Source organism: Danio aesculapii, chromosome 23 (genome assembly GCF_903798145.1).
Source record: "Danio aesculapii chromosome 23, fDanAes4.1, whole genome shotgun sequence".
Classification (NCBI taxonomy): Eukaryota; Metazoa; Chordata; class Actinopteri; order Cypriniformes; family Danionidae; genus Danio; species Danio aesculapii.
In genome coordinates this window covers 31,386,097-31,409,088 of record NC_079457.1, presented here as the reverse complement: position 1 = coordinate 31,409,088, position 22,992 = coordinate 31,386,097, and the positions used below count along the sequence as shown (strand labels likewise).

At 36.8% G+C, this 22,992-nt stretch overlaps 1 protein-coding gene across 2 annotated transcripts in view; it reads left to right on the top strand.

The window, feature by feature from the left end:
• arhgap46b (Rho GTPase activating protein 46b) overlaps positions 1–22,992 on the top strand; it is a 169,952-nt gene that overhangs the window by 123,704 nt on the left and 23,256 nt on the right. For both annotated transcript variants that reach the window (XM_056448773.1, XM_056448774.1), the window contains 2 exons: positions 5,873–6,500; positions 6,931–7,029. In XM_056448773.1, coding sequence (XP_056304748.1) covers positions 5,873–6,500; positions 6,931–7,029 — 727 coding nt within the window. The remainder of the gene's footprint in view (positions 1–5,872; positions 6,501–6,930; positions 7,030–22,992) is intronic.

The following is a 22,992-nucleotide window of genomic DNA, read 5'->3' as shown; positions in this document are numbered from 1 at the left end:
ACGTAATGCCAGCGGTTGCCAAGGAATGAAAGGAAATCCTTATGTTATGAGAATGTATTGCAAAGGTAATGTTAAAGCCACTGCATATACAGTACAGATGACATCATGCACATAACCTGTCATCTCACATTGACTTTTTTTGTAGCTACAATGATGTCAGCATGATTGTGTCTGATTGTTTCGCGTGCTTCAGCTATACTTAAACATCTCACATTTCTCAATTAAACTTTAAATGTTTTTGTATATAATGGCAGTCATCTTGGGCCTATACTGTGTCCAAACCAACATAAGAAGTACTGTATGATGTGACACAATCACATTCACAGCACTCTTTCAGTGGACATGGAATTAGTTTTTTTATTAAAGAGCCCCTATTATGGGTTTTTGAAAGCGAACTTCAATTCAGTGTGTAACACAGGACTAGGTGAATGAAAACATCCAGCAGAGGTTTAAATCTGAAAGTGCATTATGTTTAAAACTTTTATCGTGGCGGGTCTGGTAAAACGTGAACGCGCCTTTCCCATTAGACACTAGCAGAGCGCGAGGGATCATGGGACTGATAATGACACGAAGATGATGATCTCTAACAGATGGAGATTCGGCTGCGGGGAATAAAGGGTTAAAGTTCATTTACACAACAATATCACAGTAAAGCCAACCTAGTGCTATGTTTGTTGCTGTAATTTTTCTGATGATTGGTAAAAAAACTTACGCTACAACATGGGATTCGCCGGCCGTTTGTTACTAAAAGAAGGAGCAGCAGAGACTATTATGTATGGGACTTTGTCAGACTTTGACAGGGACTTTGTCAGTAACTTTTACAGTTCATATGGACCCGTTTCTTCTTCCTCCGGATCATAACATGTAAGTGTAATTAAAATTGTTGCCTCGTTTTGTGTAGTTTGTAAGGTATGTGTTTAATTGTGTGTTGTAACTTGTAATTGGTCCACGCAGCTTGTAATCACTTATCTTTTATAGATCAGTGGTTGTACTGTATCTCTCAGGTTAAATCTGGATGGGCATTTCACATATTGCATCCAAAACCATGTTAAAACACGCGACTCGTGCTTCTTCCTTTAGCGATTTAAAAGCATCACTGAACTCGCGATCCTCTGCCATTTGTCTTTACTATTGCCACAATTAGCTGTTCTTTACATGCAGGTTGCGGTCAATTTTTAAAATAGTTCAACTTTTTCCACTGTGTGATTAATACTGTATGTGTGTCGTTGTTATTACTTGGGGTTAGGTTTAAGAGTAGAGTAACATGCTGGTGTTTAACTACATTGCTTTATTGCATTCCTGCATTGGGCTCTCATACTCTTATTCAAGTTCATACTTCATAGCCAGGGTGGGCGTTTCTCTTTGTCTCGCGCTAAACCCAGTTGACCAAACACAACAGACTGGGTCATCGGACCAATCAGCCAGATTAGCTTCACGCTAAGGAGGGGTTTGGGAACAAATGAATCACTGAAGGAATCATATGGGAGTCATTGGGATAATTAGGTAAAAATAAATGCATATTATAAGACAATGAAAGTGTTTTTTGACCTTGCATGCAAATCAGTATGTTGTTGGAGACCTCAAAAATTTAAATATTTAACCTTTTGTAATGCAAAATATGGGCTCTTTAGCTGTTAAATGCTTACTTTTGATTTGCTGATAGACATTCTAAGGTGTTTTTAGTGTTCTAAGACGTTGCTGAAGTAGTCCCAAGCAGGTCTTGACTGCACTATGCCTTTGAATAAGATGCATAAGAAAATAGACCTAAACATGGTTTATGGACAAAAACATGAACATTTGTCTTGTTAGGTGTGGTAACCATAGTCTAGGTCAGTGTTTCCCAACCTTGTTCCTGGAGGCACACCAACAGTACATATTTTGGATGTCTCCCTTTTTTGACCCATTAACTTCAGGTGTTGGAGTCTCTTCTGATGTTATGATAAGTTGATTCAGGTGTGTTTGATTAGGGAGAGGTTGAAAATGTGGACTGTTGGTGTGCCTTCAGGAACAGGGTTGGGAAACACTGGTCTAGGTAATAATCAACAGATATGTGTTTGTGTTAAAGCAGGGGTGTCAAACTCAGTTCCTTGCAGGGCCGCAGCTCTGCACAGTTTAGTTCCAACCTAACTCAAACACACTTACCTGCAGGTTTCAAACAAGACTGAAGGACTCAATTGGTTTGATCAGGTGAGTTTAATTAGAGTTGGAACTAAACTGTGTAGAGCTGTGGCCCTCCATGAACTGAGTTTGACACCTGTGTGTTAAAGGATTTTAAGTCCACAGTGCAATGTAGAGGGTGGTTGCCTCCGCAAAATGCATTTAAAATCATCTCATGCACGGGAAGTTGTTGATTATCCCACTCATTCCATGGTCATTTGCCAAGTTTAGTTAAAGCTTAGTTTTCCTTGTTGCAATGCAATTTTTGACCAAATTTTCATCAGTTATGACTTGATAGATCTCCTGGTCCCCGTGTTGAATCAGCTACAGGCAGAGTGCAGTGGGCAAGAGTGTGCAAGTAAATGACATAGGGCATATCTAATAGCTCATAGTAACGTGTTAAGCCTGATTTATACTTTTGCCTGGCACCGTGTCACGGACCTCTGCTGACTGTGCGCGCACCTAACAAAATGGATCAGGCTTTTAGACTTGCTGTGTTCGCCATTGTGATATTTAAAACTACAGGGGGCAGTCACAAGAAACTGACCGTAAAATCAGATGAATAAACAGAGAAATAGGAAGTTTTCGAAACTACATCATATCATTAATATTACTGAAGATTTTTAAACTAATTAAATTAATTAAATTTTTTAATTATTTTAATGATTATAAAGATTTGAATAACCATTCAAGATTTTTTTGAACTTTGACGCTTCACTTGCTTTTTTTCAAATCTCAGACAGCTTTTCCTATTAAAGTTTATTAACATATTCATGACAATAAAACCTGGGTTGCTCTACAAATATATATTTTTATTATGGCAAGAATAAAAGCAAAAAAAGTACACTTACTAAAAAATACAGATGTTTTTTTTTTTTATTTAGCCTGCTCCACAATTGACACATTACTGTCTGGCTAGTTTCTGTGATCTACTTATATGTTAAAAATGCAATAATGGTCCAACATTCCTGACCATCATCCCTAATAAAGCCAAGACTAGGGTATCAATATTTTAGGTTCAAATAGGTTAATATAGATAGGTTCAAATATTCTTTTCCAGTATCAAAGAAATAATTTGTTCCTTAATTATAGTTTCATAGCTATTAAATTGTTTTATTCAAAATTGTAATATATACATCAGTGCAAAACATACAACTGGTGGAAAAACATATTTCTGTAATTGTGTACCTGGGTCTCCACTTTTGCCATGGCCTCTTTTGGCCTTTACAAACTTATTCCTCAGGTTTTCCCAAACTTTTCTCAAAACTTTCCTCCTTTCCCATTGTTGAAATTTCTAGCCAATAATTATTGGTCATCTGATTATCCCTGTGATCACGCATGGACGGATCATAAAGATGTCTGTATAGGCGTAAATCTCTTCAAAATGATTATTAGTCTTCTCAAATCAAACGCGAACTGTTTGTTTGAGTTTCAAAAGATTTTGTTAGCTCCGCCAGCTGAAATCATGTCGTGCACACCCAAAGTGAACCTCCACCAACAGCGAACTAGCAAACGCGTCGAGTATAAACCAGGCTTTAGCTACCTCTTTGCAAATATTTTTGAGGATATTAGTCACCTGCTTAATCCTAATTGACTCCCTGGTGAAGCACATGTTGGTGTCCTTGAGATCACACAGATGCACAGATAAAAGACTCTGTCAACTGTCACTACTGTAAGTTGCTATGGTTGCTACTAATATTTGAGGGAAGCACATTTATTTCGAATTGTGATTAAAACTGACTGGAACAACCTTTGCATTACTTGATTTTATCGCACTCTTACAAGCCAACTAGAATCAACAATTTCAACAGGTCATGAAATAAGCAGAATATATTCTTCTGGTCCATTGTGTTTTTTAAAGAAAGTAATGCACACCTGAAGTGTAGCGACCACCTTGTGTGTGCATTATTTACTAATTTTTCTACTGCCTGAGATCAATTATTTCTGACATATTTGTCTGCTCATGTGATGGTAAAGCTCCACAGATACAGCACTTGAGTCTTGTCTTTATGCCTAGATCATACCTGTCAACATTGGGATGTGAAAATAAGGGATATGCCCACCATAATAAGGGATCCCCCCCCCCCCCTTAAAAAAATCCCCCAAATTACTAAATATATTCATTTGAACCTGTTTAATTGTAAATAAACAGTTAAACAGCCAGTAATATGTTTTATTATTAATATTATTTACAAAAGAAAAAATAAATAGTATACATTTGCATAAAGTTCAGCTTATTAAAATTAATAGCTATTATGATGAAATAGAATCAAGCTATCAAATCTCATTAGCCGTTTCTTTACTGTATAACTTACACATTCTGATTAAAGAGCAACGAATGAATCTCTTATTTATTTAGATTTTTTTTGTTTGATTACATTAAATAACAGGTGTCACTTTAAAAATGCACACATCTAACATTATAATGAAAGCTTTCGATTCCTTTCTCTACTTTTTATGCTCATTTAGGACGAAATTCGTTGCGTTTGAAAAAACCCTGACCAAGATCGACATCTTTAGATATTATTATGATTAATTATGTGTATATGTCTGCTCAAGCACGCACCCAAAACTCAGATTTTCTCTCTGCTTCAAATTGCGCGTACAGAATCTGTTTGGGAAACAGCGTCTATTTATCACTATGGAGCGCGTCAGCTGAAAGTCATGCACCGCTGTGTGACTGTTTTGATGATTGCATATGAAGGGGCTATGGCACCTGTAATGAAAAAGAAGGGAATGCCAAATCAAAGTGTTTTCATGCCTAAACAAAGCCAAAGCACAGAACAGACTCAAGTTTAGGAGCAAGGGGTGGCCCCTGGTGGTTCGGCGGTAAGAGTTGCATATAGGAAGGCTCGGCTCTTTAATGTTTATTTGCCACCCTTCAGAGAAAGACTGAAAATACGGGAGAAATACGGGAAAATACCTTTACGAGATGATAGCGGGATAGAACTGTAAAATACGGGAGAATCCCGGGAAAAACGGAAGAGTTGACAGGTTCGGCCTAGATGTGTTACAATATGTACACTGTAAAACCTGGACTCATATAGATTAGTTTTTAACTTAAATTAGTTTGTTGCAATCGGTCTCCTCAGACATCAGGTGTTACAGTACTCAGTTGGTTTGAGTTCTCTTCATTTATCGGGTTTTACTGTGCTCAAACTGCCTCGTTTACTTAAATGGACTAAGTTCACAGTACTCACTAGTATTAGTTTTTGAACTTAAAGGGTTTGTTGCAATCGGTTTCTTCAATCGGTTTGGGTTACCTTAACTTTTTTGGTTTTACAGTGTAAGAAAAGAGCTACCACTACTCCATTTCACAGTGACTTTAAACATATTTTCAAAAATGTTTTTAATCTATATATGGAGCGTATGTTTCATTAAATTCCTTTTCTTCAGTGTAGAAGTCGTCAGACTGGGGTTTTGGGTGCATTAATGACTTAGGAGAGAGGGAGAAAGGAAGAGAGAGAAGAGAGGGGAGGAAGTAATGTTTGATGTTCGGATGTGATTTCCATATTGGGTCACCTATTTAGGGAGCGAGCGTAATCCATGCTAACGTCTCCAGGTTTCTGCAGGGAGAGTGAGTAAGCCAATCGGCTGCAGCCTACGCAACGCACACTCAGATTCAAGTTCTTGCGGCAGTCGTGATGATGCAAATAAACAGCTACATCCTTACTGACTGATCTTTCTGTTTCTCGATCTCTCTTTTTGTCTTCAGACAGGAACACTGGAATCTAAAACTCAGCAAGACTCAACAACCCGGGATTGTGACCATGAGAGAGCAGGGCGAGGGACAACTCACATTACCCGTAAAAACAACAACAACAGTCCCCCTCCATCCAACACCAGCACGGGTTACCAGTACCCATATACCACCCTCTGCAAGCCTACACCAGATGCCAACATGGAGGACTGGGCCAGCAAGAACCTTAACCAGCACACACAAGGCCTTTTTCGTAGACGCGTCTCCATCGCTAATATGCTGTCATGGAACCGCGGCTCCATTAAGAAACCCATGCTGATCACCAATGATCGGGCCATCAAGAAAGAAGCATGTGAGATGTTCAAACTGGTCCAAGCCTACATGGGCGACAGGCCAGTTAGGTTGGACAAACACCATGTGGCCCTTCAGGTGGTAACAAAATGCTGGGGGATGCAAGGTTTGAGGGATGAACTCTACGTTCAATTGGTGCGACAGACCACTGATAACTTGTGTTTGAGAAGCTTGGAGTCCGGCTGGGAGTTGATGGCCATCAGCCTAGCATTCTTCTCACCTTCGCCCAAATTTAGGCGCTATTTGGAAGGCTACATCCAACGACACCTCGAGCCCAGCAATGATAAGAAAAGTAGGTCTTTGAAATATTTATTTGAGATCTAATCCAATGACATTCATACATTTGTAAGTGTGTCCTAAGTGTCTAAATACCGTTTTGGGCCAGTGTGTGTCTTGGATAGTCTGGTGTTTTTGTTTGTAGGTGAGTTAAAGGGCACACACAGGGGGAGTGTTTATGTTTTAAGCTATCCCGTATGGATTCAAAGCCTGAAACACTCATATACATACAAACAGAGCAGGCTAATATTGGTTACACTGCTAAAATGATTATGGCGATGAGCCTACCCAAACAGGATGTAACGCTGTGGAAGAGAGAGAAATAAAATGCAGGGGTTACTGCAGGTTAAAAGTCATAGGCCATGGAACAATAATGTCATGTATTGTTTAGGCGGACTGTTGGAGCATTTGAGTGTGCAAAATAAAACTTTTATTGTATCTGACAGTACTCCAGAACATCATGGAGCAGCAGGACATCAAAAACAAGAAGAACTCAAAGTCCAGGAAGAAGAGGAGACAGAACAATGACGAAGGAGAGGATGAGGGTGAGTTTATGATGGAATTATGCTCAATAATTCAGGGAAACGCTTGAGCCATCTTAAGGGCTTTTGGCAGGATTTGTCAATGTGAGGAAATGGCTGCCTTTTAGTTCATAAGCGAGCATTCGAATTGAATGGGTGATATGCACAGCTAATGTGTTTCAGCCAATGATAAACTTTTAAAAGCTTAATATGGCTATTTTCAATTTTATAAGGTTCTTTTTGCAGCATAGATGTTGTAATGTAATTACAACACATTCAGTTAAATAAACTTAAGCATTTATTTAGTTGTTCAAGTGTAAAACAAGATGAAAGACCGGGTAAACTAGCGCTGCCAGGATCAGCAGGTGAGCGCAGAAACTCCTTTAAAAACACTGGGGTAAAATAAACTGTCATATTTTGTAGACATGACGGGAAAATATAATTTATGCAGTGCTTCTTGTCCAGTCTGAGACCCAATTTATATGGTACAGTATATCCCTCAGGCAGTGAAGATTACTGATTTTTAAAGAAATCAGACCTTAAACCTTGCAATTTTATAATGAAATGACAGTTCACCGAAAGTGCTGAGGCTGGCTGAAATTAAAAGTCAGTCTGTATATACCGCATTTGCGACATGAAGCTGGAAATCAAACTGTCTGGTTCTGTTGTTTGTTATATCTGTGGTTCTGTCGTCTAATTTATCTAGTGTTCTGTTAATGGTTCTCTTAACCATTTACTCTATCATTTGTTCTGTATATCTTTCAGTCATAATTGTAGATTTGTCTATGATTCTGGTTGTTGTTCATGCTATCGTCCACTCGTAAGCTCCTTTCACACATACAGACGTTTCCGGAAAATAACCAGCAATTTTCTGGAAAGGTCTGTTTGTGTGAACAGGCCCTTTTTAAAATACCCGTAAATTCGTTCCGGCAATTTTCCGGAAAAAGAAGTTGTAACATTACTGGTAATTTGCCGGACTGCTGGGAAAAGCGTGTTCACGTCTAGAATGCGCTGACGTGAGGCATCTACTTTAGCCAATCAGAACATGCAGACGCATTCACATCCATGCTGTTTATGAAAATAAAAGACTTTGAATATTTTTCCAGACACATTTAGCAGCTAGATGTTAGTCAGACAACGTTGCTATGTTCCTACTTAATGCCAACTGTGTAAAAAATGAACGATAAAATGCTTTTGATAAACCGCTGTTTGTTTACCTTCAAGTTCTGCTTCAGTTACTTGACGCGTGTGCACGTGAAGCAGCTGGTGAGCGCCAGTACACACACATATATTATGAACATCTCGAAATGTGAAAGTGTTCCTCAATATGTTTTCATGTAGGTTGTTCCCAATACTTATCCATGCACAGAATTTGTAATGTAGCCAAATGTGTAAACATTTAGCTGCGGTTCGCATTTCTGCCTTTGGATGTCTCACAAAGCAGCTGCATAAATGATAAAGCTTTGAATAAAAGTGAAATTGCCAGACCCCTTCTACACAAAACACAAACGCAGGCCCTCCAGACCCCTTCTATGTTTACAAATACAGCCGTTTATAGGTCATTTCTGGTTAATGATGTCGTAATTTACTGGTGTTTTGGAATGGATGTGTAATTAGTCTTTTCTGAAAAAAATCCAGAACGTCTTTCCTTGTGTGAACAGCGCTTTTTTTAATTTATCGGTAAAGTTGTTCCGGAAATTTTCCGGTATCACTGTGTGAAAGGGGCTTAAGGTTTTGAATAATTAATAATTTGATTTCGTTTTCTGTATAGAACTCTGTCTATGCTTCTGTCATTTATACTATCTTTTGCCCTGTCATATGGTTCATCATTTTGCTTATGGTTCTATCCTCCATATTATCTATCTGGCTATCTGTCATTCATTGTGTCTATCATTCTATTTGTGGTTCTTTTATTTATTCTGTTTGACATGTCTGTTGTTCTGTCTGTTCTAGTGTCAATATTTCTGTCATTTATTCTATAGTTATGTCCATAGCCCCTTTCACACAGTGATACCGGTAAATATCCGGAAAATTACTAGAACGACTTTACCGGCTATTCAGACATCCATTCCAAAATACCAGTAAATTCTGACATCATTAGCCAGAAATGAGCTCTAAATGGCCGCTTGTATTAAACATGAAGAAGTCAAGATTTTTGTTGATGGTTTCACTTTTAGGCATGGGCCGGTGTAAGATTCTGATGGTATGATAACCTTGAATAAAAATCTAAAATGTAAAATGCTCTAAAATGTATTCTTTTTAAATGTCTTGGTAAAAAACAAAACCCTTTTCCCCCTTTTAAACACAATATATTTTATTTTAAGAAAGGTTTAAAATATTTTAGAGCAGTCTTAATTTATGTCAAAAACAGATTATTTTTTTTACAATTTAAGATGGCATTTTTGAATGTACAAAAAAATGTACCTAAATATATTACACATAACTAAAGAACGGTATTGCAAAAAAATTTGACCTTGACTTTTTCAATTCACGGTATACCTTGAAAACTGTTATCGTTCCATGTCAATTCACCTTTATTTAAAACATTAGCATTCATGTAGCTGCTTTTGTCCCAGAGACAGACCAAATAACTAGGAAAAAATCGTTACCATCCAAAGGCAGAGGCGCTAACTGCATCTAAACCAGTTTTATTTACACATTTGATGACATTACAAATTCTAATGAATATTGTAAACAACATCGAAGAAAAGATATGTAGGAACACTTTCGCATATCGAGATGTATATTTGAGTTTGTGCTGCAGCTTGTGAGATACTTCTTAAACGAAAGATCACCTGTGTTGTAGGTTACTCAAATCTGACTCACCGGAGCACTCCTTTACATGCACAAGCATTTTATCGAAAAAAAATTTCACAGTTTTCACAGGCACTAAGAAGGAACATAGAAATGTTATTTGACTAACAAACAGCAGCTAAATGTGTCTGGAGAAGGATTTAAAGCTATTTATTTTCATAAACAGCACAGATGTGAATTCGTCTGATTGACTGGAGTGGACATCCACATCAGCGTGTTCTAATCGTGAACGCACTTTTTCCAGCAATTTTCCTTCTGCCTTGAAACAGCACAGCATTCCGGGAAATGACCAGTTACATTACAACTTCTATTTCCGAAAAATTGCCAGAACAAATTTACCGATATTTTCAAAAAGGGCAATTTTCCGGAAAAGTCTGTATATGTGAAAGGGGCTAATGACTCTATTGTTCAGCTCATGTCCTTTCTATCAAATCATCTGTTCAATAATCCAATGATCTTTCACTCATTCTTGTCTGTCTGTCATTCTATCTACTAATCTCTCTGTCCGTTTGTCAAGCCATTGTGGATGAGTTCACATCATGTAACAGAAGTTAAATGTTATGGTTGCTGATGATTATGTTTGGTAATCTAAGGCTATACGTCTACATAACAAAGATGTTGCCAAAAACTGAAACCGTTTTTCCTTTGTGTTTGAAAATGTTCACATACACAATGTTTTCAAAACGATTTGCATTCACACTTATCAACAAAAATGGCCAAAAATGCTATTACAAATGCCAGGCCAGCATTTGGCACTGTCGCCTTGCTACGACACAGTACCTGTTAGGAAGTGATAATGTTGCACATGTGGCTCGATGCTTGTGTCACAAATTATGTAGCCAGAAGTTTGTATGGCTGTATTTCGTCTTTAAAATGAATGCTACGGGGTACATTACCAGCTGACCTCCGTGTGGATGGCTTTTCCGCTGTTACCAGTTTGTCCAGTAGCTCTTCACGTACGTCGGAGGATGTGAGAGGTAGAGAGAAGTTGACCATGACGAAGGGGTTCGAGTTGGCAAAGAAAGGTTCCAGAAAGCAGGCAAGACAAAATCAAAAGGCAAAAAATAAAATAAAGAAGTAAACAACAGAGTGAGAATGTGGTGAAATCTGAAAACGTGGTAAGAATAAGGCTGGGCCGGAGCTTTTCTTTTTCTGGATTGCTTTTCAAAACAGTTGGGTTTAGGGAAGTGGGTGGGCGGGTCAATCGGTGCTTTTTAAAGCACTATCAGTTAGTTTTAGGGAAGGGGGTGGGTGGCTGGATCAGTTTGTCAGTCAGTCGACATCGGCTTCTGGTGGTTTTAAGCAAGAACAGCAGGCACGAATGGCTGAATCAACTCAATTGTTAAGGTTTTTGTGACGAATCAACCCTCTAAGATATTTCATCAAGTTTTTCAGTGCTTAGGGGTCCCTTATAATAAATCAATCATAAAATGTGTTCCCTCTAAGGTTGTCTGTACATTATTATATGTGAAATATATGCCAAAAATACATTAGACAGTTTTAATTTAAGTTTTAATTTATTATAAACAATATCAACAAGTAAAAAATGGTTTATTGTGTGTTCCTGTGGGGTACCGATTGAATGTACTTACAGTGCATCCGGAAAGTTTTCATAGCGCTTCACTTTTTCCACATTTTTTGTTACAGCCCTATTCCAAAATGGATTAAATTCATTTATTTCCTCAGAAATCTACACACAATACCCCAAAATGACACTGTGAAAAAGATTTTTTGAAATTGTTGCAAAATTATTACAAATAAAAAATGGAAAAATCACATGTACATCAGTATTCACAGCCTTTGCTCAATACTTGATGCACCTTTGGCAGCAATTACAGCCTCAAGTCTTTTTGAATATGATGCCACAAGCTTGGCACACCTGTCTTTGGGAATTTTTGCCAATTCCTCTTTGCAGCACCTCTCAAGCTCTATCAGGTTGGATGGGCAGAGACTGTGTACAGCCATTTTCAGATCTCTCCATAGATGTTCAATAGGATTTAGGTCTGGGCTCTGGCTGGACCACTCAAAAACATTCACCGAGTTGTTGTGAAGTCACTCCATTGATATTTTGGTGGTGTGTTTTGGGTCATTGTCCTGCTGGTAGATAAACCATTGCCCCGTTCTGAGGTCAAGAGCACTCTGAAGCAGGTTTTCATTCAGGATGTCTCTGTGCATTTGCTGCATTCATCTTTCCCTCTATCCTGACTAGCCTTCCAGTTCCTGCTGCTGAAAAACATCCCTACAGCATGATGCTGCCACCACCATGCTTCACTGTAGGGATGCTATGATTCACTGTGGAACCTCAGAAAGCAGTTGTTGGTGAATGTGAAGCAGAGGTGGATGCCACACTTTTTTCACTTGGCTTTAGGTCAGGGAGTGCCGAAACCCGATCCTGGTGGGCTGGTGTCCTGCAAAGTATAGCTCTACCCCAATTAGACACACCTTACCAAGCTACTTTAAGCTCTAACTATCATACTAGAAACGTATTGGCAGGTTGGCAACTAAACTCTGGAATCAAACTCTCATTTGTCAACTTACTCCCCTTACAAACTATTAAGTCAACTTAATCGATTTGTGTTGGGACAACATGAAGGAATCACGTGGGACCCAGGATTTTTTTTTACAGTGCTGGTCTTTAATCTACACTCCCCTAAACATGTATATGATGTCAAAGACACTCGTTTTCAGATGTTTACACGGACACAACAACGGAAGCTTTTTCAAAAACTTGTGACTCAAAAACGTCAAAAAATGTATTCTTTTTCAGTCCCAAAAATTACTTTGTTGTTCAAACAAATAGGCCTTAAAAAACTATAAAAAGTTTCCTGTTTTGGGCTGAAAACATCATGTAAACGGCCTCTATGGCTATTATAAGGTCTTTTCCATCTTTAACTGAACAAGTTGGCTCCCAAACACACCCACTCACATACAGTGTCAAGGGGATTTGGTGTACGTTTGGTATACGGGTCCACAAGTGAAGTAGGACCACTCAGGGAGAGAGAGAGAGAGAGAGAGAGAGAGAGAGAGAGAGAGAGCAGCTGCCCAGCACAGAAAATAAGGATCCCCTCCTCTTTCCTTTCCTCGCTCTCTTTTTTAGAAGCAAGATTAAAGCTTTGAGCAACAAGACATTCGGCAAGTCCCACGCTTCCCTGGCCCACAGCCAGACCGCTCGGGCTGAGAGAGAGAGAGTGAGAGAGAGTTTTGGGGTTGAGAGGCAACAAAGATCCTGAGAAGGTCTTTCAGTCTTGAAGCGGGAGCGATAGGGGATGGATAGAGAAAGAGACAGGCAGATTGAGACACACAAAAAAAGGAGAGCGGGACATTTTTTATCAGGTTACACCCTCAGTGGCTGCCATCCAACTTAACCCTCAGTTTATTCTTTTATCTCTCCTCTATACTGAGTCTTTCTCAAGAGCCCTGCTTGAAAACAAAGGCTTTGACGAGACAGCTCTGCGTGGGCTTTAATAATGCAGCTCCAACCCGGCCTGGCTTAATTACACTGTGTGGTGCTCTTCATGAGGGGACGCTTGTGCTTACTTCTTTAGCGCCAGAGTGGTTAAGTAATGCCCACTGCCATTCCTTGAGGTGGAAATGCAAGGCTTAAATGCCCCTGCATTACCTAGATATTACTGAGTACTCAGATTTCTAACGTGGACAGTCCATTTAGAGCAGTCTGAGGTGCTGTCCGATCATGAGTATTTTCAAAACCACTTTTTTAATGTGGTTTTGCTGTTTAACCACACAAAAACACAGTGTCAGGTGACTGAAACCAAAACTTTCGGAAAACTCCGGCCAGGGTGAAGATTTTCCAAAACTCTGGTACACAATATGGTTGTGTGGACACTACAACTGGAGCTTTTGCCTCATGACGTCAGCGTGCTTGCTGTTGTCTTCTTTCTGATTGGCCAACATGGCTGGGTTCATACCAGTGTGGAGACGCAAATGAGGCATAATTCTGGGCATTCTTATTTCATGTTGTTTGCCTGCTGGACGGTAATCCACCTCTGTTGCCATGATTTGTATGCAGTTTACTCATTAAATACTTAATTATTTGTTTAGTCCCTTTAAGGCAAGTCATTTCACTCTCAGAAACACCTCTCGGGCAGTATGCGCGGGCATTCTGTCTGAAAGGGGAAACATCTAATTCTCCAAAACTGTTTGCCAAGCTTACAATTGCATTACATATTTGGAATCACCAATAACATTAAATAACAATTTACTCATAAGTTTCATTTCTAAATGTTCGAATCAAACAAAATCTGCATATTTTCAGGTTGCCCGAGCTAATGCGCGCTCAAAAGGAACAAGATCACAACACCAACCTCATTAATGGCAGTTCTACACATTATCATCATCTGAATAATGATCGTCTGATTGTGCTGCTCTTCTGAAGTAAACCACAACTTGGTCTTGATGGCGAATCTCCTCCAGAAATGACAGCGACTCTTTGTTTACAAGTCTGTGGGTGTTTGAGTAGTTGCTGTCATGTGATGTATGTTTGACAGGACAGACTGTACCTCGCGTTCGTATCATACAGATTACAAAACCAAAAAACTTTTGTGTTCAAGTGCACTTGGTTCATTTAAAAGCACAGATTTCAAGCTTTATCTGAATAAATTGTATCTGTAAAGCAAGTATTCGCTGAGATTGCAGTGTGTTTGTTGACCACATAAACTGTCGTAAAAGCACACGTCTGGTCCAAGCTTTTCCTTTGGAGAAAAATTAGTCTATAGCGATCTATGATTGGCTCCTGTACTAGTAGCCGGGGCTTCATTCGCCATATTGATCATTACACTTTTCCCCATTCAAAACTATACAAGTGACACGTTAGCTGAATCCAGTCCGTTTCATTATTTTAGTACTACCCTCTGATTGATTCTGATGAAATGGTGGCAGTGAACATCAGAAACTCAGTAGGGTGTTCAAAAGCTCTCACAGTCAACATTCAGCAGACTGCGTTTCATTTCCAAAATGGGGAAAAAGATTTTGAATCCTGTCAACTTGACTGAACATGTTTAAAAACTATTTTAATTATTCAGGATTTAAAAAAAGGTGGGCCAGATTCACAGTGGCATGCCAGGTTGACTATCAGGCCACTGGGAAATCTCCCTATGGCTTATCCGCCCTTGGTCCAGAGATCATTAAATGAGAGCAGTCAGGGCATCACGGTGGTGCAGTGGGTAGTACAATCACCTCACAGCAAGAAGGTCACTGGTTCGAGCCTCGGCTGGGTCAGTTGGCATTTCTGTGTGGAGTGCATGTTCTCCCCATGTTCGCATGGGTTTCCTCTGGGTGCTCCGGTTTCTTTCACAAGTCCAAAGACATGCTTGAAGACATGAATTGAATGAACTAAATTGTCCATAGTGTATGAGTGTGAATGAGTGTGTATGGATGTTTCCCAGTGATGGGTTGCAGTTGGAAGGGCATCTGCTGTGTAAAACATATGCCGGATAAATTGGCGGTTCATTCTGCTGTGGCAACCCCAGATTAATATAGTGACTAAGCCAAAAAAGAAAATGAAAGAATGAATGGTTTGTGTGTTTGAGATGTTTTAATTGTACTGGTGATTTCCGGTGTGCACTTGCTGGAAGCTGCGATGAATTTGTGGGAAGGTTTAAGGTGGCATTAACTGTTAGTAAGAGGGATGAGTTACAGTTAAGCTAGAAAAACATTGTCTTTTCTAATCTCAGCATCATGTGTGTATAGTGTGGGGAAGCAGGATGTCAGGAATGTTGTTGTGGTCTTAGTGGATAGAACGTACAAAGGAAACTTCACTTGTGTCATACTATTTTCACCAAACACAATGGCCATTTGTCTAGTGAAGTGACTGAAGTGCTGCTGGTGTTCGTTAGTCATCCAAAACATTGTTTTGACCTCTGCACTTTTTCCACTGTTCAAGTGGATTCTGGCAATCTTCCAGTTACAACGAGATTTTACCATTTGCTATTAAAAGTAAACCTGGTATAGCAGATGCAGAGGTAGTCAAAAACACATTTCATCTGATTGCTTTCATGCTGTAGATGCTCATGTGGTTGAATTAGTTCAAAAGGCCACTGCTCTCTGCCTGCTGCTCAAGCATGTGACGATTATAGGACGTGTTGTAGGAAAGTGCGCCAAAATATATTATATAAGGTTTATTATTGTAGTTGCAGCAGAAAACCTGGTGCAAAACCAACAGGTGGAAATGTTTCCATAAAAAATCTGGAACACATATTGAAACTTTACATGCCACAAAAGGTTCGTTATAGTGGAAAAGGTTCTTTACACTGGAAAAAAAAAGATTAAAAGATGATTCCTTGATTTTACTAAATTGTTTTACGTTAAGTGGTTGTAAACAATTTATTTGGGCTGAATTTAAACAAACAAATTAAGTAAAACTTTACTAAATTTAATTGGCTTAAATTCAACACGTAAAACTTGTTTACAACAATTTAGCAGGAATCATTATAATCAGTGTAGGTTTTAAAATCATAGATATTTACATTAGATGTCGCCTACGCTATTGTTGTCTATTGGAAGGAATGCATCAATAGAGCCACCATTTTAGTACAGGGTAGCGCTCCTTTGAAATGAATGCAGGACCAATATAGAGATATAGACACATATATACATATATCTATGATCAGAAGTTTTCCCGGTGGTCAGTATGCAAATATTTTTTTTAATTACGAAAATTATAATTTTACATCACATTTCTACATTGATGTATAAGTAACAGCAGGGGCAATGCTGACAAAGAGCGTGTGGTTGTGTTCGTGGAAATGTATTATCCTCCCTACCTGTTAAATTTGATCTAATTCATGTGCTGAAACACACTCACTCTCCTGCTTTCACTTCTCATTCTAACGGAGGGAGCGGTTTGTTTGTGAATGAATCTCCGTTATGAACGACTCGTTCACTTAGCCGACAATAATACAAGTTTCCGACTCCGCAGCTTCTTGTTTTTATATTTCATTTACATTGTTTGCTGATTTTATTCAACAAAACTATCATAAGCCTAGAAGTTAGTGCGAGTTTGGTGCTACTTTGCCTAATGATCGGTGCAGTAAGTGACTGTAACTGTAGCGTTACTTGTGAAGCACAAAAGTACGTAACATACAAAAACATTTTTTTTTAAAAGTCTTACCTATGAAATGTTCTGCCTTTGTGCTTTGTTTTCATTGTTTGCTCGATACTACACCCGTACACAGCACTAAAGTTCAGCTTCTTCACATTGGCTTTAGTCTTGACTAGTGCGGTTGAATGACTTTTGTCCTGGGAGCACTGTACAAATGTGGCGGCGCTATTGACGCATGCTCAGGGCCCGTATGTGATATCTAGTGTGTATATATCCATGTTTTAAAATGAGGTATTCACCAATTTGGACTTGACAGATACTGATAACTTGTTAGATTTGAAGGCCAATAGCCGATATAGCAGCCGATAACTTTATTTTTTCAAAATTACATTTTTTGGCATGATTGCGAACAAATACAAGTTTCAACTTTATTAATCAACTATTTATTTCAATGGCCAGCTATCTTTTATATTAATAAAATATACCGCTTGACAAAAACAAAGCTTAAATAAAAACAGCCAAGTCGCTAAACATTAACACAATCTAAACACTAGTAAAATAATAAAAAAGTTTGCTGAGTTTTACACATTTTCATGCTGTCCCAACACAAACTGATTAAGCTAACTTAAGTGTTTTCACAAATTTAAGTAGATTGAACATAAAATAATTAAGTTGTCCCCAAATAAACCTGAAAAAATTGTGTTGATTCAGCTGATTTTAAATGAGTAGTTTGAACAAGCAGTAAAGAATATTTTTGAGTGTTGTTCAACCGGGTGTCACGGTGGGGCAGTGGTAAAGCATGTTTGCCACACAGCAAGAAGGTCACTGGTTCGAGCCCAAGCTCCATGCCAACTGACCCAGCACGTCTATGGCATGTCTATGCGGAGTTTGCATGTTCTTCCCATGTTGGTGTGGGTTTCCTCCAGGTGCTCTGATTTCCCCCAAAGACATGTGGTACAGGTGAATTGGGTAAGCTAAATTGTCCATAGTGTATGTGTGTGAATTAGTGTGTATGGATGGGTTGCAGCTGGAAGGGCATCCACTGCATAAAACATTTGCTGGATTAGTTGGCGGTTCATTCTGCTGTTGCGACCCCAGATTAATAAAGGGACTGAGCTGAAAACAAAATGAATAAATGATTCAGCAAGCATGTGAAGTTGGTCCATCAGAAATAGATCATTTATTGACTTAAAGATATCGGCCTAGTTTTATTATCAAACTGATTATGATAACTTTAAAAAATATTATTTATCGGCCGATATCGTTAAGGTCACCGATATATCATGCATTGCTTTTTAAAGTGAAAAAAACAACAACATGCATCTGTAGATTTCAGTTGCAGTACATATTTTTATTTTGGTTTTTCTTACAATTTTTTTCTCAAAAATATAAAAAAAAAACGTCCACATCACCTCACGTACAGCACATACACCAAACTTTGTTTTATTCATATCCACATTCTAAATATGTTCACATATATTTGTTTATACATTATTGCCTTATTACATACATTTTATTCTAAACAGATTTGAAAATTCTTATTATTATTATTCTGTTTCCCACATTTTCTTAATTATGATTATGGAGGGATAAATATATATATTCCTTAACTCACCACACACACAAGATTTCCTGGGTAGACTAACAATTTTAAATTAACATTTTTTTTCATGTTTTGTGATTCATATTTTATTATTATTATTATTATTATTATTATTATTATTATTATTATTATTATTAGTAGTAGTAGTAGTAGTAGTAGTAGTAGTAGTATTATTATTGCTATTACTATGTTGCACCTTGATCTTTCCTTTTAAAAAGTTTTTTAAAAGTGACTTTGGTTGACATTTTGAATAGATTTGAATAGGTATTGTGATATTATGGTACAAAACCTGCCAGTACTTTTTCTGTTATTTTACAGACTTACTTCTCTCTATATTGTTTATTATACAATATTATTATTTCAGACAACTAAAATGTTAGTAATAGTCACTGTAGAGTTGAATTCAACATCAAAAGTTGACAGAGCAGAGATCAACATCCCACAATATAATTCATGAACGTAAATAAACATCGTAACATCGTAAAATGTGGAAGCTGTTAATTTTGATATTTTTTATAGTGTATTTGGGAAGTGTGGTGATGACTTTTAGTTCATTTTTGTACACTGAACAAATGATTCATTGGATTTACTAAATTTGTTTAGGGTAAGTGATTGCAAACTATTTATATGGGCTGATTTAAACAAATTAAATAAGATAAACATTACTAAATTTAATTTGTTTAAATTCTGCTCATATCAGTTGTTTGCAACCACTTACCCTAAACAACTTTAGTAAATCCAATAAAAAAAAATTTCTGCTGTATCTGATTCACCACCAGTGTAAGACCTGTTCTCTGAATGGATCTTCAATGGGATCTTTTTAGTGAAAGCCCTGTGAAAAGAGTGTTGAAGGGCCTGAGCAGCTGTCTGGCAGTGCCCTGTGCCCCATCATGGCATTGTGGGAAGGCCTGGCGTTGAAAGAGAACCAACAGTCTCAGAGGACTGTATTATATGATGTGGCACTGTTTTTCTTTTCCTTTTATTCTCTCGCTCTTGTTTCAGGATGTTTTGTGTAGGTGTGGTCTCCTCCTGGTTATAGAGGTGCATTGTGGGGGAAAGTCCACTCTGGCAGGACTGCAGTTACAGCAGTGACACTATTTGTATGCAAAACAGCCCTGGTATCAGCTCGCTTCCTTTCTCGCAGTTTCTGTTGGAGAGGTCAAACTGTCTGCCTTTATCTTCAGCGAGGCTGATGATAAAAGTGTGTTTAACTGAAGGATGAGATGCAGCACACTTTCACTAATGACACTCAATGCTCATTATGGAAAGGAAAAGAGGAATATGACGAGTTCAGAAATATGAGGGACGAAAAGAAAGAATAATCCAGACTGATTAACTGTACAGTAGTTCACTGTAAAAATGGCAAAACTTAATGTCAAGTTGACGTGATTCAACTAAAAAAATTAAGGTAGCAACATTTTTAGGCTGGCTTATATGATGTATATATACAGTTGAAGTCAGAATTATAAGCCTCCTGTTTCTTTTTTCCCCAATTTCTGTTTAATGGAGAGATGATTTTTTTAACCCATTTCTAAACATAATAGTAATAACTAATTTCTAATAACTGATTTATTTTATCTTTGCCATGATGACAGTACATAATATTTGACTAGATATTTTTCAAGACACTTCTGCAGCTTAAAGTGACATTTAAAGGCTTAACTAGGTTAATTAGGTTGACTAGGCAGGTTAGGGTAATTAGGCAAGTGGTTGTATAACAGTAGTTTGTTCTGTAGACTATCGAAAAAAATATTTCCTTAAAGGGGCTAATAATTTTGACCTTAAAATGGTTCATAAAAAATTTAAAACTGCTTTTATTCTAGCCGAAATAAAACAAATAAGACTTTCTCCAGAAGAACAAATATTATCAGACATACCGTGAAAATTTCCTCGTTCTGTTAAATATCATTTGGGAAATATTTAAAAAATCCAAAGGGGGCTAATAATTCAATATATATATATATTGGCCACTCAAACATTTCTCTGGATTTACTAGGTTTATTAGTATTAGTATATTTCTTCCTGTTTGAGTAAAATGTTAAAATCTGTTAGATTTTTTTTTATGAAGGTTTTTATGAAGGTTTGTGAAATACATGTTATTAGTTGTTTACCAAATAAAACAAAAGTGATAATTTAGGACCATACAAGCAAGGATTATTTTGTTTAGGAAATAAAATGGGGTGAACGTATAAACAACAAAATGCATTAATGATAAACAAACAAACAAATAAATAAATAAATGAATAAATAATTGAATAAAGAGGGGGGCGTGGTTGAAGAGGCAAAGACAAATAAATAAATAAATTAATTAAAAAAATAAAATAAATAAATAAATAAAGGAGGGGAGTTGTTGAAGGGGGCACTGACAAAATAGCAAATAAATAAACAAATAAATAAATAAAAGAGGGGAAAAGTTGTTGAAAGCAAATAAACAGACAAACAAATAAAAAAGGGGTAAGAAAGTTGTTGAAGGGGCACAGACAAAAAACCAAACAACCATAAATAAATAAATAAATAAATAAATAAAAGAGGTAAGAAAGTTTTTAAAAGGAGCACAGACAAAAAATAAACAAATAAACAAAATAATTAACAAATAAATATGAAATTAAAAAAGGAAAAGTTATTAAAGGGGGCACAGACAAATAAATAAATAAATAAATAAATAAATAAATAAATAAATAAATAAATAAATAAATAAATAAATAAATAAATAAATAAATAAATAAATAAAAGGGATAAAATGGTGTTGAAAGGGGCATATATAAAAAAAATAGCAGGGAAGCACAGGCTGTGTCAGACAGAGGTTAGACAGAGTGTTGTGAAATCTTTGAGCTGCTTGTCTAGCAGGAGTTCATAACAGCTTTATACACACGAGTCATCAGGAGGAGAACTATAAATCTCACTGTCACAGAGATTCACACACAAACTTACGCAAAACCATCTGTTCCTGTCCGATCAATTTCTTTGTTAACATACTGTATCAGCTTCGCGAAGGTGTTTTCCTGACATTTAACTAAAGGACGCTTTATCTGTGCGCAAGTTTTAGTCTACTCTAGCAAATAATTAGTATAAAAATCTAAAATATTTAGAGTACATTTTGTATTGTTATGCAGTTCCCATGTGTAGAATTTACAAGCAGCTCTAAAATAAAAATCGTTTTGATGTAAACCCTGCAGTAAATATCTTTAGTTTCTCTATATAGATAATAAGTTGGTATAGAAGACACACAAACAGAGCATTTCCCCAGCACTCCAAGATGCAAATATTAATACATTTAGAGTTAGGACAATCCCCTATCAGGGCATATTAGAGCTGTAGATCTTTGCATATACTGTAGTTACGTAGTTACGTTCAGAATGTTTTCACAAGGCAGTTTAACCCTTATAACATATTAAAAACGTGTAAACTGTTTCACAATCCAGTTGAATTTTTTCTTTTATGAAAAAGGGGCATTTAATAAAAAAAGCATTATTATTTTATCTGATCAAAAAAAACATTTCACAGTGTTTAATATAGCAATTTTAGCATGTTATTTCAGCCATTTTACATTTTAATTACTTTAATTACACTGTAATAAATTCCCAGTTTCACAACATGTTACTGTAATTTGTCACAGTAAATTACATTAATTACAATTAAAATTACAATTAAGTGTCACTTTACAGGATTTAACTGTTTAAGTTTATGTATTCCAAACTTTATTGTGAAATTAAGGCAGGCATCATGATTACAGCAAATTACTGTAAAAATGGCTGGATCTTTCACACGTTAGTTCAAGGAATTCAAACACTATTAATATTTTATTTAAAGGAAAAAATGAATACACATTAAAGTTAATGCACTTTGTTTGATATTTAGAAATATTTACAGACTTATTGTTGTTACGAAGTACCTTATGTGAATTTACACACAGTACCTTACAGTGAAAGTAATACAATTGTTAGCCAGTAATTCACTATAAATTTACGGTCAAATGTTTTACAGTGTAATTACAAATTTGAGATTTTTTTTTGCTTATTTTAATTAAGCTAGAATTAAATATAATTATTCTACTAATTTAATTTAATTTCAACCATGCCAAAAATTATCATGCAACATATTTCATATATAATATCTTTTTTTTTTTGATTGGAAAAATTTAATGAAATTTACAAGAACATACTCTGAAAATGATCCCAATCCCCTTGAATAAATTGTTTATTGGTAACATTTTATTTTGATGGTCCATTTGTTGAATTTGTTACATTGCCGCTAATTCTCATTAGTTTATAAGTAGACTGTTAGGTTAGGGTTAGGGTTATGGTTAGTGTAAATTGACATGTACTTGCAAAGTTTCTTACAGTCAGTTAAATGTCTGTTGAAGGAGCATATCAACAGATATTAAGAAGACAGTCTACTAATAATCAAATGGACCATCAAAATAAAGTGTTACCTGTTCATTTCTTACAAAACAATATCAGAACATCTTAAATATTAAATTTAACATAATATATTTTATGTATTTTACTATTGC